General features: G+C 41.4%; 1 protein-coding gene across 14 annotated transcripts in view; it reads left to right on the forward strand.

Moving 5' to 3' along the window:
* baz2ba (bromodomain adjacent to zinc finger domain, 2Ba) overlaps positions 1-18,382 on the forward strand; it is a 242,098-nt gene that overhangs the window by 216,966 nt on the left and 6,750 nt on the right. For 9 of the 14 annotated variants that reach the window (XM_034195278.1, XM_034195285.1, XM_034195311.1 and 6 more), the window contains 12 exons: positions 44-267; positions 1,192-1,266; positions 1,347-1,578; positions 1,694-1,756; positions 8,430-8,574; positions 9,803-10,596; positions 10,749-11,001; positions 13,649-13,804; positions 16,270-16,430; positions 16,552-16,880; positions 17,229-17,364; positions 17,470-17,616. In XM_034195278.1, the coding sequence (XP_034051169.1) occupies positions 44-267; positions 1,192-1,266; positions 1,347-1,578; positions 1,694-1,756; positions 8,430-8,574; positions 9,803-10,596; positions 10,749-11,001; positions 13,649-13,804; positions 16,270-16,430; positions 16,552-16,880; positions 17,229-17,364; positions 17,470-17,616 (2,715 nt within the window). The remainder of the gene's footprint in view (positions 1-43; positions 268-1,191; positions 1,267-1,346; positions 1,579-1,693; positions 1,757-8,429; positions 8,575-9,802; positions 10,597-10,748; positions 11,002-13,648; positions 13,805-16,269; positions 16,431-16,551; positions 16,881-17,228; positions 17,365-17,469; positions 17,617-18,382) is intronic. The other 5 variants (XM_034195327.1, XM_034195367.1, XM_034195375.1 and 2 more) reach the window with 1 other exon arrangement.

Here is an 18,382-nt window from a genome sequence, read left to right on the forward strand (position 1 = left end):
AATAAACCTTTTAACTTTTCTTGTATGTATCATCTTGTGTCAGACAAAGACTATGCTGGGGGACCACCTGACCAACGTTGGCATTAACAGGGATAATGTGTCTGAGGTGCTGCAGATGTACATGACCGCCCATTGTGCCAATACAGAATTGGATCCTCTGGCTCTCAGTCTGAAGACTAAGGCCTTTCAGGCCCACACGCCTGAACAGAAGGCCTCAATTTTGGGCTTCTTGGGTAATGAACTATCCTGCAGCAAAGCTGTCATCAGGTACGAAAATCATCTGAAGCATGAAAATCAACGTCCCAGTGAGCACGGTTCAGCCATCATATTTACTGAACTCAGTGCCATTTGATCCAGATTCACCGTCTTAATCTTTCACTCAATGTTTTTGCATAATTTCCAAGTAGTAGTATTTTTTATAATATAGTGAAAGTCTCACAGAGTTGTCATTTACAGTAGAGATTTATAATAATAATAATAATAATAATCTTGCTTATTTGTTCAATCATTCATTCATTCATGTCATTTCATGTCATTTCCCATGAATATTTTCCATGAACACAAAGGAACAGAAAGAAGATAAATCTTTTGTTCTCTGCTCCTTATAACAAAATAAAAAAAACAAATAAATAAAAAGAGAAAATCATTTGTTTCTTCAATTCCAACCCAAAGTCCCAAACGCCGTCACCTCGTCAAGTCATCAAACATCAAATAAACATCATGAACAATAATGCGATTGTCTTATATTTCAGCAGTTACGTCCATTTTCTTCTAATTTTCTCTATTTTCTCATGATTTTGTTCTTATACATTTTTTTTAATTTATAAACATTTGTACAACCTTTAAATTCTTCATTCAGTACATTCCAAAGTTTAACAGGACACTTCTGTTTCATAGCAGTCCATGCAGACGTAGTCCAAAAATGATATTTTCTTCTATGACAAATGGCCTGTGTAACAAGACTAAACAAATTTTAGAGATCATGTTGCTTAGCTTTCCACATAATAAGTACAATTTTTAAGTCAAGATCCTTAAATTTTAATTGACTAGTTGCAACAAACAAATTATTGGTATTCTCTCTGTAACCTTTTTTGTTGATAATTCTAATGGCTCTTTTTTGTAACACATAGCTGAACTTATTTACATGTAAAAGAATCAATGCAGCTGATGAGATTGTATTCCTTCTTCCAGTGAGATTGACAAAAGCCTGGATCAGATGGCCAATATGAGGAAGGACAAGATCATTTTGGAGGGAAAACTGAAGAAGTAAGCTTTCTCTAACTGTCAGAAATGAAAATCTTGTTTGTTGGGATGCAGTCATGCTGACTGTTTGCCTGTTGGTCCAGGCTGAGGGCAGTTTATGCCAAGCTTACAGGAAAGAGAGAAGCCAGTGTGGGTGTAGACGAGAACCAGTCTGTTGGCACGCCATCCTCTGGCCTGAAGCGCAAGAGAAAACTGGGCGGAGACAGCGAGGATGATGACGATGAAGATGAGTACAGTGAAGACCAGGCTGAGGACGAGGATGATGATGAGGAAGATGAAATAAAGAAGGCCAAAAAAATAGAAACATGTGATGAGGTAAAAATAAAAGGCGGTCGTGTCTGAACTTCATTGTGATGCTCCACAGATCCATCAATGAAGCTGATGTCTGATAGCGGCTCATGGACTGTTTTTATTTGTTCTATCCTCTCAGGATGACATGGAACAAACCACCACTGTCGAGGAAGTGGAGAAACAGATAGAAAAACTAACCAAGGTGTGTTCTTTGACATTTCATAATGCATAGTACAACTCACTTCAATTTAAGAGCATCATTATATACATTATATCTGACATCTGAACAAGGGAAAGTGATCAAATGGCCTCATTGGAGACTATAATGTAACTGCAGAAACATGAAGTAATGTTTGATTTCCCACCATCCTGATGAATGGCATGCTGCACATTCCTCTGTGTTTCTGTGCCTCTTCCATGCCTATTGATTTTAATAAAGAATAGATTTAAGTGATATGATTCAGTGTTGAAAATCACAGATGAATAAGTTGTAATATTAATTATAAAAAACACTTTATTTAATTTCATCCATATCAATCAATCAATCAATTTTTTTATATAGCGCCAAATCACAACAAACAGTTGCCCCAAGGCGCTGTATATTGTAAGGCAAGGCCATACAATAATTATGTAAAACCCCAACGGTCAAAACGACCCCCTGTGAGCAAGCACTTGGCTACAGTGGGAAGGAAAAACTCCCTTTTAACAGGAAGAAACCTCCAGCAGAACCAGGCTCAGGGAGGGGCAGTCTTCTGCTGGGACTGGTTGGGGCTGAGGGAGAGAACCAGGAAAAAGACATGCTGTGGAGGGGAGCAGAGATCGATCACTAATGATTAAATGCAGAGTGGTGCATACAGAGCAAAAAGAGAAAGAAACAGTGCATCATGGGAACCCCCCAGCAGTCTACGTCTATAGCAGCATAACTAAGGGATGGTTCAGGGTCACCTGATCCAGCCCTAACTATAAGTTTTAGCAAAAAGGAAAGTTTTAAGCCTAATCTTAAATGTAGAGAGGGTGTCTGTCTCCCTGATCTGAATTGGGAGCTGGTTCCACAGGAGAGGAGCCTGAAAGCTGAAGGCTCTGCCTCCCATTCTACTCTTACAAACCCTAGGAACTACAAGTAAGCCTGCAGTCTGAGAGCGAAGCGCTCTATTGGGGTGATATGGTACTACGAGGTCCCTAAGATAAGATGGGACCTGATTATTCAAAACCTTATAAGTAAGAAGAAGAATTTTAAATTCTATTCTAGAATTAACAGGAAGCCAATGAAGAGAGGCCAATATGGGTGAGATATGCTCTCTCCTTCTAGTCCCTGTCAGTACTCTAGCTGCAGCATTTTGAATTAACTGAAGGCTTTTTAGGGAACTTTTAGGACAACCTGATAATAACGAATTACAATAGTCCAGCCTAGAGGAAATAAATGCATGAATTAGTTTTTCAGCATCACTCTGAGACAAGACCTTTCTGATTTTAGAGATATTGCGTAAATGCAAAAAAGCAGTCCTACATATTTGTTTAATATGCGCTTTGAATGACATATCCTGATCAAAAATGACTCCAAGATTTCTCACAGTATTACTAGAGGTCAGGGTAATGCCATCCAGAGTAAGGATCTGGTTAGACACCATGTTTCTAAGATTTGTGGGGCCAAGTACAATAACTTCAGTTTTATCTGAGTTTAAAAGCAGGAAATTAGAGGTCATCCATGTCTTTATGTCTGTAAGACAATCCTGCAGTTTAGCTAATTGGTGTGTGTCCTCTGGCTTCATGGATAGATAAAGCTGGGTATCATCTGCGTAACAATGAAAATTTAAGCAATACCATCTAATAATACTGCCTAAGGGAAGCATGTATAAAGTGAATAAAATTGGTCCTAGCACAGAACCTTGTGGAACTCCATAATTAACTTTAGTCTGTGAAGAAGATTCCCCATTTACATGAACAAATTGTAATCTATTAGACAAATATGATTCAAACCACCGCAGTGCAGTGCCTTTAATACCTATGGCATGCTCTAATCTCTGTAATAAAATTTTATGGTCAACAGTATCAAAAGCAGCACTGAGGTCTAACAGAACAAGCACAGAGATGAGTCCACTGTCCGAGGCCATAAGATCATTTGTAACCTTCACTAATGCTGTTTCTGTACTATGATGAATTCTAAAACCTGACTGAAACTCTTCAAATAGACCATTCCTCTGCAGATGATCAGTTAGCTGTTTTACAACTACCCTTTCAAGAATTTTTGAGAGAAAAGGAAGGTTGGAGATTGGCCTATAATTAGCTAAGATAGCTGGGTCAAGTGATGGCTTTTTAAGTAATGGTTTAATTACTGCCACCTTAAAAGCCTGTGGTACATAGCCAACTAACAAAGATAGATTGATCATATTTAAGATCGAAGCATTAAATAATGGTAGGGCTTCCTTGAGCAGCCTGGTAGGAATGGGGTCTAATAAACATGTTGATGGTTTGGATGAAGTAACTAATGAAAATAACTCAGACAGAACAATCGGAGAGAAAGAGTCTAACCAAATACCGGCATCACTGAAAGCAGCCAAAGATAACGATACGTCTTTGGGATGGTTATGAGTAATTTTTTCTCTAATAGTTAAAATTTTGTTAGCAAAGAAAGTCATGAAGTCATTACTAGTTAAAGTTAATGGAATACTCAGCTCAATAGAGCTCTGACTCTTTGTCAGCCTGGCTACAGTGCTGAAAAGAAACCTGGGGTTGTTCTTATTTTCTTCAATTAGTGATGAGTAGAAAGATGTCCTAGCTTTACGGAGGGCTTTTTTATAGAGCAACAGACTCTTTTTCCAGGCTAAGTGAAGATCTTCTAAATTAGTGAGACGCCATTTCCTCTCCAACTTACGGGTTATCTGCTTTAAGCTACGAGTTTGTGAGTTATACCACGGAGTCAGGCACTTCTGATTTAAAGCTCTCTTTTTTAGAGGAGCTACAGCATCCAAAGTTGTCTTCAATGAGGATGTAAAACTATTGACGAGATACTCTATCTCACTTACAGAGTTTAGGTAGCTACTCTGCACTGTGTTGGTATATGGCATTAGAGAACATAAAGAAGGAATCATATCCTTAAACCTAGTTACAGCGCTTTCTGAAAGACTTCTAGTGTAATGAAACTTATTCCCCACTGCTGGGTAGTCCATCAGAGTAAATGTAAACGTTATTAAGAAATGATCAGACAGAAGGGAGTTTTCAGGGAATACTGTTAAGTCTTCTATTTCCATACCATAAGTCAGAACAAGATCTAAGATATGATTAAAGTGGTGGGTGGACTCATTTACTTTTTGAGCAAAGCCAATAGAGTCTAATAATAGATTAAATGCAGTGTTGAGGCTGTCATTCTCAGCATCTTTGTGGATGTTAAAATCGCCCACTATAATTATCTTATCTGAGCTAAGCACTAAGTCAGACAAAAGGTCTGAAAATTCACAGAGAAACTCACAGTAACGACCAGGTGGACGATAGATAATAACAAATAAAACTGGTTTTTGGGACTTCCAATTTGGATGGACAAGACTAAGAGTCAAGCTTTCAAATGAATTAAAGCTCTGTCTGGGTTTCTGATTAATTAATAAGCTGGAATGGAAGATTGCTGCTAATCCTCCGCCCCGGCCCGTGCTACGAGCATTCTGACAGTTAGTGTGACTCGGGGGTGTTGACTCATTTAAACTAACATATTCATCCTGCTGTAACCAGGTTTCTGTAAGGCAGAATAAATCAATATGTTGATCAATTATTATATAATTTACCAACAGGGACTTAGAAGAGAGAGACCTAATGTTTAATAGACCACATTTAACTGTTTGAGTCTGTGGTGCAGTTGAAGGTGCTATATTATTTTTTCTTTTTGAATTTTTATGCTTAAATCGATTTTTGCTGGTTATTGGTAGTCTGGGAGCAGGCGCCGTCTCTACGGGGATGGGGTAATGAGGGGATGGCAGGGGGAGAGAAGCTGCAGAGAGGTGTGTAAGACTACAACTCTGCTTCCTGGTCCCAACCCTGGATAGTCACGGTTTGGAGGATTTAAGAAAATTGGCCAGATTTCTAGAAATGAGAGCTGCTCCATCCAAAGTGGGATGGATGCCGTCTCTCCTAACAAGACCAGGTTTTCCCCAGAAGCTTTGCCAATTATCTATGAAGCCCACCTCATTTTCTGGACACCACTCAGACAGCCAGCAATTCAAGGAGAACATGCGGCTAAACATGTCACTCCCGGTCTGATTGGGGAGGGGCCCAGAGAAAACTACAGAGTCCGACATTGTTTTTGCAAAGTTACACACCGATTTAATGTTAATTTTAGTGACCTCTGATTGGCGTAACCGGGTGTCATTACTGCCGACGTGAATTACAATCTTACCAAATTTAAGCTTAGCCTTAGCCAGCAGTTTCAAATTTCCTTCAATGTCGCCTGCTCTGGCCCCCGGAAGACAATTGACTATGGTTGCTGGTGTCACTAACTTCACATTTCGCAAAACAGAGTCGCCAATAACCAGAGTTTGATCCTCGGCGGGTGTGTCGTCGAGTGGGGAAAAACGGTTAGAGATGTGAACGGGTTGGCGGTGTACACGGGGCTTCTGTTTAGGGCTACGCTTCCTCCTCACAGTCACCCAGTCAGCCTGCTTTCCCGGCTGCTTGGGATCTGCCAGGGGGTAACTAACGGCGGCTAAGCTACCTTGGTCCGCACCGACTACAGGGGCCTGGCTAGCTGTAGAATTTTCCACGGTGCGGAGCCGAGTCTCCAATTCGCCCAGCCTGGCCTCCAAAGCTACGAATAAGCTACACTTATTACAAGTACCATTACTGCTAAAGGAGGCCGAGGAATAACTAAACATTTCACACCCAGAGCAGAAAAGTGCGGGAGAGACAGGAGAAGCTGCCATGCTAAATCGGCTAAGAGCTAGTAGCTACGCTAAGCTAGCGGATTCCTAAAAACACGCAAAGTGAATAATGTGTAAATAATTTAGAGGTGATTCAGCAGAAGGAGTGCTTTAGTTAAGGCACGTAAAGATTACACTGGGAAACAAACCGTAATCTAGATAACTAGATCAATCTAACTGCGCAGATTAAACAGCTAACAGATACAGAAAAACACCGCTGTGCTCCAGAACAGGAAGTGATACAATACCGCAGTGAGAGCCAACCACCAGTAGAGGCCAATCTTAAAGCACTTAATAGAGTGTGCATTAATACTGTAAAATATGTACAGTAGTGTTCAGAATAATAGTAGTGCTATGTGACTAAAAAGATTAATCCAGGTTTTGAGTATATTTCTTATTGTTACATGGGAAACAATGTACCAGTAGATTCAGTAGATTCTCACAAATCCAACAAGACCAAGCATTCATGATATGCACACTCTTAAGGCTATGAAATTGGGCTATTAGTAAAAAAAAAAAAAGTAGAAAAGGGGGTGTTCACAATAAGAGTAGTGTGGCATTCAGTCAGTGAGTTTGTCAATGTTGTGTAACAAACAGGTGTGAATCAGGTGTCCCCTATTTAAGAATGAAGCCAGCACTTGTTGAAAATGCTTTTCTCTTTGAAAGCCTGAGGAAAATGGGACGTTCAAGACATTGTTCATAAGAACAGCGTAGTTTGATTAAAAAGTTGATTGGAGAGGGGAAAACTTATACGCAGGTACAAAAAATTATAGGCTGTTCATCTGCAATGATCTCCAATGCTTTAAAATGGACAAAAAAAACAGAGACGCGTGGAAGAAAATGGAAAACAACCATCAAAATGGATAGAAGAATAACCAGAATGGCAAAGGCTCACCCATTGATCAGCTCCAGGATGATCAAAGACAGTCTGGAGTTACCTGTAAGTGCTGTGACAGTTAGAAGACGCCTGTGTGAAGTTAATTTATTTGCAAGAATCCCCTGCAAAGTCCCTCTGTTAAATAAAAGACATGTGCAGAAGAGGTTACAATTTGCCAAAGAACACATCAACTGGCCTAAAGAGAAATGGAGGAATATTTTGTGGACTGATGAGAGTAAAATTGTATCTTTTTGGGTCCAAGGGCCGCAGACAGTTTGTGAGATGACCCCCAAACTCTGAATTCAAGCCACAGTTCATAGTGAAGATAGTGAAGCATGGTGGTGCAAGCATCATGATATGGGCATGTTTCTCCTGCTATGGTGTTGGGTCTATATATCACATACCAGGTATCATGGATCAGTTCGGATATGTCAAAATACTTGATGAGGTCATGTTGCCTTATGCTGAAGAGGACATGCCCTTGAAATGGGTGTTTCAACAAGACAATGACCCCAAGCACACTAGTAAACAAGCAAAATCTTGGTTCCAAACCTACAAAATTAATGCCTCGCGGATGTGAAGAAATCATGAAAAACTGTGGTTATAAAACTAAATACAGGATTGCTAAAAAAGCAGTTTGAACATAATAATTTTGAGTTTGTAGCGTCAACAGCAGATGCTAGTATTATTGAGAACACGCCCTTTTCTACTTTTTTTTTTACTAATAGCCCAATTTCATAGCCTTAAGAGTGTGCATATCATGAATGCTTGGTCTTGTTGGATTTGTGAGAATCTACTGAATCTACTGGTACCTTGTTTCCCATGTAACGATAAGAAATACACTCAAAACCTGGATTAATCTTTTTAGTCACATAGCACTACTATTATTCTGAACACTACTGTATGTAACATGTATATGTTACATGAGACATACACAAGCAAGTTCCAGGTCTATAAACAATTTAGTGTGTACAACTTTTAAAATGTCTCAGTGGTGTAGCATTATTGTTATTATTATTGCTAAATATTTGTTTTCCTGAAGTTCTGTGGAGCAAATAATGTTTAATAATCACAGGTTGCATTTTGTGTCACTGTAGCAACATCATCAAATCAGAAGAAAGCTGTTTGAGATTTCTCATTCTCTGCACTCCATGATGTACGGCCAGGACCGTTACCGCCGCCGGTACTGGGTCCTTCCTCACTGTGGAGGCGTCTTCATTGAAGCCATGCAGAGTGGAGAAGGTTGTCACACTATGAACAAGTCTCACATAAAAAGATTGGCACTTCCATTTGTGCAATCCACTGAATACTCAACATGGCTAGTGCGCACCGTGTTCCAAAAAAGCAAACAATCTGCAGATGCAAAGAACGGGCAGAAAGTTAAACAAGTAAAGTACATGTTAAGCACATACAGACTCTGCACTGACTTTAGTCTTCAAATATGAAATTCACCAACAGTGGGATCTTAGTTCATTCACTTGTGTGTTTTAATGTTTCATCTCCAAACCAGCTGGAAAGTTTCAAAGCATTTGTTATTAATCAGTTGGCAGTGTATTCATACAGACTTCAGAACAATGTTTGAAACATGTTTTGGAATTCTCAGGAGCACTGTTTCTGGTCAGCATCAATAATTTGTGTAGCCAGTCAAAGGTTCTAGCACTATCCACAGCCACGCATGCCATCTAATGTTTCATTTCAATTTCATCTACAGTTTAAATATGTAGAGGCCATCGTGTTTTTCCCAGTAGGTGCTAGCTCATTAGCTAGGCATAAAACACGTGTGGATTTTAAACACAACATCCACTAACCATCTGGTATTTGACATCAACAAAACAAAGTTGCTCTTTCAGTTGATGTGGTGCATCAGTGTTCACCAGATGCAATAGGGCTTCTCCTAATTAAGTTTTCTTTCAGTTTGGTGAGTTACAAAATGACATGTTTAATATTTTTTAATTATTGTCTACAGAAGCTGACTGGGAAGGACTAACTCACCCACTCATCTACATTTTTGCTTTTCTAGCGCGGCATTGGTAACAGTTCAGGGAAAGATTTTTTTTTGTTTTGTTTTGCGGGAGGTGATGATCTAGTGGTTAAATGTTGGGCTTGAGACCAGAGGATCCTCGGTTCAAACCCCTGCCAGACCATAAAATCATGAAGGGCCCTTGGGTAAGGTCCTTAATCCCCCAGTTGCTCCCGTTGTGCAGTTGAGCACCTTGCATAGCAACGCCCTGGAATCTGTGTGTGGGTGAATGTAAGGCATTGTTGTAAAGCACTTTGAGCTTCTGGTTCAGATGGAAAAGTGCTATATAAATGCAGTCCATTTACCACTTTATCTGCAAGTCGCTGTTATATTCTAAGAAATGCCTGCTTAGCTTCTAGACTGATCAGCACTTAATTATGAAGACTACACTAAACTATGGTACGTGACTTTTCGTCTGAATTCACATTGTGCAATCCACATTCCCACCAGCTCCAGAGGACTTAGAGGAGGAACGACGGAAGAGGAAGAGACAAGCAGAAGAGGTCAGTGTCAAAGAGGAACCTCAGGAGATGGAAGTCGACGAGGCAGAATCCACCAGCCATGATGGACCATGTATATACACACAAGGCCTGGGGCAAAAGAAAGAGGAAAAAAAGGAGCATGATGGAATGAAAAACTCTCCAACCCTTTTCTACCAGCAAGCAGGCTGTGTTTCCAAACTGTGCACACTTGAAAATGTTAGTAAAGACATTGTAGAGGCAATGGAAATAGACTGTTCCCACCCCCCAAAAAATCGTAGCCCAGTGGGCACTGCTATCGCCAAGTCTACAGTAATGTCCTCCTCACCTCCTCACAATACCTCTGAGCCAGCTGTAGCAACAACACCTTCCATGATGACCACTAATGTCCCTCCCCCGGCCTCATGTTTGTCATCAGTCCCGTGCCTACCAGTTCCACATGAAAGCCCAGAGAACACTCCTCCGGCTTCATCACCTGCCCCATCTCCACACCTCCCATTTCAAGCCAGTGACCAGCTACTTAGGGTCTTGACAGAGCGGAGCGGACATTGGTTCAGTCTGCTGCCTCGTTCCCCTTGTGACCTTTCTTCCCTCACTACAATTCCTCCAGGAGCTCCTCGTATGTCTCCACACATATCCACGCCAGCCAAGCCCAGATCTCCACCTCCGTCACCTGCGCTGCCTCTTACTCCTTCTGCTGCCTCAGCCTCTGCCAGCCCTCACCACCCTGCGGGCCTCCTCACCTACCCGCTGTCAGCCCTGCAGGTGAAGTTGTTGGCTGCACACCTAGAAAGATAGACATTTGTCTGTCATGTATCAGATCACCTGAATTGCTTCAGATATGACTCGGTGTTATATTCCTTTCTCTCTACGTCTGTCTCCACACCTCACACCTAAGTTTCTCCTTTTCTCCCCAGGTAAAGTCAGGTGGTTCCTTACTTGGAGTTTCGTTTGGAGGCTGGACCAGTGGTGTGATAAGTCCGAGCCTGCCTCTGTGCAGCAGTCCCAGCCCTATGGCAGGTCAGACTCTAGAGAGCAACACAGCAGCAAGTGTCTCCAGTAAAAGTGAGTCACCATTACCTCGAATTGAAAAACCCTCGTCCATGCCCTCTCCTGCTGTGGAGATTCCCAAATCACTGGACTACCCCACACCTCGGCCCATCCCAGAGGGTGAGTCCCAAAGAAACATGAAAACACTAAATTTAAGTGAAACTATTTAACCTGTTTGTGAAGACTTTTGTCCAGGATTAGTTGTAGACAGTTTCTGCATTGAATGCACATATTTTTATGCCGATATACAGTGGTATGTAAAAGTTTGGGCACCCCTGATGATTTCCATGATTTTCAACATTTTCAGTTAAATATATCACATAGCAGACAAACACAGTGATATTTGAGAAGTGAAATGAACTTTATAGGATTTACAGAAAGTGTGCAATAATTCTTTAAACAAAATTAGGCGGGTGCATAAATTTGGGCACCCCAACAGAAAAAAATACATCAATATTTAGTAGATCCTCCTTTTGCAGAAATAACAGCCTCTAAATGCTTCCTATAGCTTCCAGTGAGATTCTGGATTCTGGTTGAAGGTATTTTGGACCATTATTCTTTACAAAACATCTCAGGTTTGTTGGTTTCCGAGCATAGACAGCCCGCTTAAAATTATACCACAGATTTTCAATAATATTCAGGTCTGGGGACTGAGATGGCCATTCCAGAACATTGTACTTGTTCCTCTGCATGAATGCCTTAGTAGATTTTGAGCAGTGTTTTGGGTCATTGTCTTGTTGAAAGATCCAGCCCCGGCGCAACTTCAACTTTGTCACTGATTCTTGAACATTGTTCTCAAGAATCTGCTGATATTGACTGGAATCCATGTGACCCTCAACTTTAACAAGATTCCCAGTACCTGCACTGGCCACACAGCCCCACAGCATGATGGAACCACCTCCAAATTTTACTGTAGGTAGCAAGTGTTTTTCTTGGAGTGCTGTCTTCTTTTTCAGCCATGCATACCGCCCCTTGTTATGTCCAAATAACTCAATTTTAGTTTCATCAGTCCACAGCACCTTATTCCAAAATGAAGCTGGCTTGTCCAAATGTGCTTTAGCATACCTCAAGTGACTCTGTTTGTGGCGTGTATTCAGAAAAGGCTTCCTCTACATTACAGCATTATACAGCATCTGTTTGTGCAAAGTGCGCTGTGTAGTTGAACGATGCGCAGAGACACTATCTGCAGCAAGATCGTGTTGTAGGTCTTTGGAGCAGGTCTCTGGGTTGACTATGACTGTTATCACCATCTAAGATTTTTCTTGGCCTGCCACTTCGGGCCTTAACTAGTACTATGCCTGTGGTCTTCCATTTCCTCACTATGTTCCTCACAGTGGAAACTGACAGATGAAATCTCTGAGATAGCTTTTTGTATCCTTCCCTTAAACCATGATGTTGAACAATCTTTGTTTACAGGTCATTTGAGAGTTGTTTAGAGGCTCCCATGTTTCCACTCATTAGAAGAGATACAAAGAGGGGAAACATTTGCAAATGGCCTGTTATGTGCCGACGCGGGTTGAGGAGCGGACCTGCGTCTGACTGAACCCAGCGGTAAATAACCAGAAAGCGGTTCCAGAAAAAACAAAACAATTTATTTTCCCCCTTTTGTGCAATACTCATTGTACAAACAAAAAGTGCGTTTATCTGGCGGAGCGAAGGACGGCGCGCTCTCCAGCGCCCAAAGGGATCGAAGCCCGGTGCTTCTGGACTCACGTTCACTGCCAAACACCCCCCAGGTGGACACGACAAACCGACTCTGCAAAGGATAGAAAAGGTGAGGTAAGTCAGCAGCTACAACTAATATCCTTCAAAGGCACACACTATCAGCAACACATTCAGGTCTGAATTTAAGCTTTATGTAAATGAGCAGCTTCTCACAACAGGTGGAGGATCATCTGTCCGCACGCCATGGCCGTGAGAAGCGAGCTGCACAATTCTCATCAATATTCACATATACTGCGTAACAAAATACCAAATTACTGTTAACACTTTTTCAGACAATCAATCACCTCTGATGTGTGCTGACAGCATGTGTCCCTCACCCGTCCTCCTTCACAGGCACGATGTGTCAAACCCAGGCGCGGTCCTCAGCGTCTCACAAACGTCACAAGGTCGAGTTCCCGGCAATTCTGCTCGAATCACACATGGCTTAAATGCAGAACGCCATCTCATTATCTGCCTCAGCTGAAAGTCTTTAAGGTTGCACGTGAGCATCATCCACAGGTGCTGCATATCACGCTGATGAGGGTGAAGGACTCTTTTGCCAGCACCTTCTCCACAGACAAAAACCAGTTTGCATACCACCTCGAGAGCAAAGAAAAGAAAAGAACACCAAAATGTCCAGCCAAACCCCCCAACACACAACATGGCCACCTTAAATATCCTTTCTCATGATTGGAGTCACCCGTGTAAGGAGGTCAAGGGTCAATGAGCTTACCACACCAATTTTGTGTTCCAATAATTAGTGCTAAATGTATTCAAATCAATAAAATGACAAGGGTGCCCAAATCTATTCACCTGCCTAATTTTGTTTAAATAATTATTGCACAATTTCTATAAATACTATAAACTTCATTTCACTTCTCAAATATCAGTGTGTTCGTCTGCTATATGATATATTTAACTGATATTTCTAACCCAGACAACCAAAGATTTATAAAGGAAAATCATGAAAATTATCAGGGGTGCCCAAACTTGTGCATACAACTGTATCTTTGTGCTTACTTTGCTCTGACCTTCTCTTTTGTGCTTGCATGTACTCGTGCAGAGATGCTAACAGGCTGGTGGCGGGTGTCTGACATTGAGGAGCTGAGGGCTCTTGTCAATGCTCTCCACACCCGAGGCATAAGAGAAAAGTCCCTTCAGAGGCAGATCCAAAAATACATGGACATCATCCCCCAGGTGTGCACCAAACACAAAGACGGTAAGTGTTCTACTTCTCCTTCCAGCACATATGCATTCATTCCATTCATTTTCTATACCTGCTTACTCCAAATAAGGGTCACAGAGGCTGGAGCATATCCCAGCAGTCATAGGGCATGAGGCGGGGTACACCCTGGACAGGACACCTGTCTGTTGCAGAGCTCCAGCACATATATTGCTGTCATTTGTCTTACTTACGGACTGTTTGTCTCTTTGCTACCACCTTCACCACTAAAAGTCAGATAAGTTTCAAAACTTATTATCGTATTTGTGGAAAATAATTCTTCAAGAGGCTTATGTAAATTTTGATCTGCTCTGAAGTTTTTGCTGACATTATTCACTTTGAGAAAAGCAGCAGCTGGCTTCTTTTTTCAGTTAATGCAGTACTTGTACATTGTCAAAGCCTCCCAGCATGCCTCATGTCAGAACTTGATTTATTGTCTCCTGGTTGGTGCCATTATTGTTCAGATGACATAGTCATTGTTTGTGATGGTTGTTGACTTGTAGCTATTTAATGTGCAGTTACTAAGTTCAACATCAGTGAAAGTGGTAGTTTGATTCTCAACCATTCAGGAGGATAATTAGTGTGGTTATAATTACAGTAGTAATTTAATTTGCAGCCCTGTGAAATATAACACCTAAAAACTTTATAACGCTTGAAACCTTAATGGAATTTGTTCAGAAAAGATGTATTGTACCCCAGATATTTATAGTTGTTTCGCAAATATTTTCAGAAACAACAGTTGATTTATGGCAGTGGAAAAAATTGCAGAATCTTCCATAATATGGTTGGTTTTGTAGGCATACAAAGCCATGCTTGGTTTTGTAGCTCCATGACTCTGCTCCTGCTCCAACAAAAGGCTGACAACAGAGCTGAATAATATTAGGAAAAATATACTGTGAAATTTTAGGATTTTATCAAACGTACTGCAAAAGTTAGTAAGGAGAAAACTGGACACTACCCACTTGCACACGAGGAAAACCCTGGTGTTTGATTTACTTTGCCTGATGTAATATTGATGTAATATAGCACATTCCTCTGTGATTACTGCATGTAGGCACATCCTTTTATTAATACTAAAAATTTTATATCCTGCCACTGACAGTCACTGTATTGTGATCAAATTTTATGATGTGGTGTTTTTCATAGACACTCTGAAAATCAATGGTCAGAGAAAAGAGGGGCGTAAAACAGTGAGTGTCTGGATTTGTGGTTTCCTACATTAAAGCTAACATCCAAGTTTTCAATGACTACCTGGACTCTGTATGCAGGGAACATGTCAAGCTTGTAGCGATGTTCACTTATCTCGGCTGTGAGGTTCATGTCTCTGGGTCCTTGACCTTTGAGATCAAAAGACATCTGGGAAGATCTCATGGAGTCTTGAAGTTCCTGGACAGAGATGTTTGGTGATGCTGATACCTTTGATTGAGACTGAAGGTCCAAGACTTTGTGGTCTTGGTGCTTCCTGTCTCACTAGATGGTTGTGAAACGTAGGGAACCAACCAGTGACTTAAGGTGATGACTGGATGCCTTTGGTACAAGATCACTTCAGAGGATCCTTGGGCGCTACTGAAATTACTTAAAACAAATGGTTATTTAGGGAAACTCCGATGAGATATTGCATTGTACGGGAGCTATGATGTTTGACATATGATCCAGCACACACAGTGTTAAGGACATCAGCTGCTGTTAAAGGCCAAGTGCCCACATTCACCTGGCAGCATCACTGGTACATCATCAACTACTGACCATTGATCCTCGAGGTGTGAAGGGACCAACTCAACACAGACAAAATCAAAGAGATGATTATTGACCCAAGGAAGAGGAAGATACAGCAAATATTCCCATTCACATTGGAGCGCCTGAGGTGGAGAGAGTGAAAACTTAAATTCCTTGGAACCCACATCAGTGAAAATCTCACCTAGGCCACCACGACATAATTAAAGACAATGCACATCCTTAACACACCCTCTTCACACTACTTCCCTCTCAGGGAGGTGCTACAGGAGTGTGAATTGACAAACAGGGTTTTTCCCCACAAGCTGTAAGACTCCTGAATAATGTTAAAAGTTAACTCGAACCGTCATCCTCGTGCTGACTGCCACTGGATGTCATTAGGCACTGTGCAATTTATTGCATTTTTACTTTTTAATTTATGCTTTTTTAACTTTCTTACCATTATTTATTTAAGTGAAGGGAAGCAAGCAAAGTAAGAATTTCATTGCATGGTTTAAACATGTTTTTACTGTGTATATGGCAATAAACATCTTGAAAGTCAAGTTTTCAAAGAAGTATGTTTTTCTGTAAGAGGTTCTGGCTGTTAAATGCCAAAAAGACATTGATGACCAAATGCCTGATATTAAACCAAATGAATTAACAGTATACGTAAATGCTGCACACCTCTGCTGTTTACATAAGCAAATTGTAAAGTGTCTCATTTCAAGTTGGACATTTCTTCACTGCAGTGGCCATGATCGAGCTGTGTGAACTTGAAGAGAGCCAGGTCAGTGTGGAGTCTGTGCGTGGCTGGTGTGTGGAGGAGCAGGCGATGGAGATGGACATTGCCATGCTGCAGCAGGTCGAGGAACTGGAGAGGAAGGTCACTGCAGCCAGCCTACAGGTCAAGGTAAAATGCATGTCCACAAATACAACCATAGATGTGTTGTTGCCAATATTAAAGAAACTCCTCAACATTGCTCATTGTTGCATCCAGACATCAAATTACAACTCGGTTCCTCCTTTCCTAGGGCTGGACATATCCAGACCCTCAATCCGAGCGAGAAGACCTAGTTTATTATGAGCACAAGCCCCTCACATTATCAGGACCCGTGTCGGCACACACAGGAGACAAGGACTCCAAGGACTATCACGAGGACCGGCTGGAGAAAGGCGGGATGATGCGTCACCCAGACAACCCGCTGGACATAGCGGTGACACGTCTGGCTGATTTGGAGCGCAACATCGAGAGAAGGTACCTGAGGAGCCCCTTAGGTACCACCATTCAGATCAGACTGGATAATGTGGGTACGGTCACTGTCCCTGCCCCCGCCCCATCCACTAGTGCTGACAGGGAAGGGTAGGTCATTTCTCCAACCATACCTCTCCTCTCTCCCACTGAGACCCTTTCCACTCTGTGTGTGCTCTTCACTTCCTCATGCTGTTTAAAAGTGAGGGATTTTCACAAGAGATTTCCATGTTTGCTTGTTGCATTCTTATTTTCCCACTGTTTTGTCCCGGTTTCAGGTTTCCTGGCATTGCTTGTCTGCAGTCATCTGCATGCTGTTATGCATCACTGTCCTTAGTTATGGATATACTCCTGCCCCCCCATTTTTCAGAATACGCCTGCCAGCTTTCTGCATGAACGTCGTGTTTACCTGATAATATCAGTACAGGTAATATCTGTTCTCCTCATCTATTTTCTCAGGTGTGAGGAGGAGGTGGCCCATGGAATGAAGGTGTGGAGGAAAGCCCTGAGCGAAGTACGAAGTGCTGCCCAGTTGGCCATGTGCATCCAGCAGTTGCAAAAGTCAATTGCATGGGAAAGATCTATCATGAAAGTGGTGAGCAGCAGAGGAACCAAAACAATGTCTGATCACACTGTTTGACAGGCAGCATTGCATCATTTTACAGCTGTAAATTTGATTTAAATGTAACATTTTTTTTAGTATTGCCAAATGTGCAAGAAGGGTGATAACGAGGACCTTCTCCTGCTGTGTGATGGCTGTGACAAAGGCTGCCACACTTACTGCCACAAACCTAAGATCACCAGTATACCTGAGGGAGACTGGTACTGCCCCGCCTGCATAACAAAGGTAGACATAACAAAAATGCGTGCCATCATAATATCATACTTTTATTTAAATCTTACAATGGGGCGGTATGCTGTGGTTTGACAAACACAAATTGACACAAACCTCACAGAACCCTGGGGGTGATTAGAAACTAAAACATACCATAATGATAATAGTCAAACTAACAGGAGAACCACAAAATAACCAATTCCAAAAAAAAAGAAGAAAAGGGCAGCAAACCAACATGGAACGCAAAGATACCAACGAGTGCAGACAGGGAAAAACAGCACGACTGACAGACATGGACACAGGACTGAAACACAATGACTATTAATATAAGGAAGACTGACAAAGGACAGACCACAGACACGGACCAAGGACAGGGAACAGATCACAACAAAAAGTAATAAAAAAAATTATTACAAGTACAACCCCTGGCAAAAATTATGGAATCACCGGCCTCGGAGGATGTTCATTCAGTTGTTTAATTTTGTAGAAAAAAAGCAGATCACAGACATGACACAAAACTAAAGTCATTTCAAATGGCAACTTTCTGGCTTTAAGAAACACTATAAGAAATCAGGAAAAAAAATTGTGGCAGTCAGTAACGGTTACTTTTTTAGACCAAGCAGAGGGAAAAAAATATGGAATCGCTCAATTCTGAGGAATAAATTATGGAATCATGAAAAACAAAAGAACACTCCAACACATCACTAGTATTTTGTTGCACCACCTCTGGCTTTTATAACAGCTTGAGTCTCTGAGGCATGGACTTAATGAGTGACAA

The sequence above is a fragment of the Thalassophryne amazonica genome, chromosome 2, assembly GCF_902500255.1.
Source record: "Thalassophryne amazonica chromosome 2, fThaAma1.1, whole genome shotgun sequence".
Classification (NCBI taxonomy): Eukaryota; Metazoa; Chordata; class Actinopteri; order Batrachoidiformes; family Batrachoididae; genus Thalassophryne; species Thalassophryne amazonica.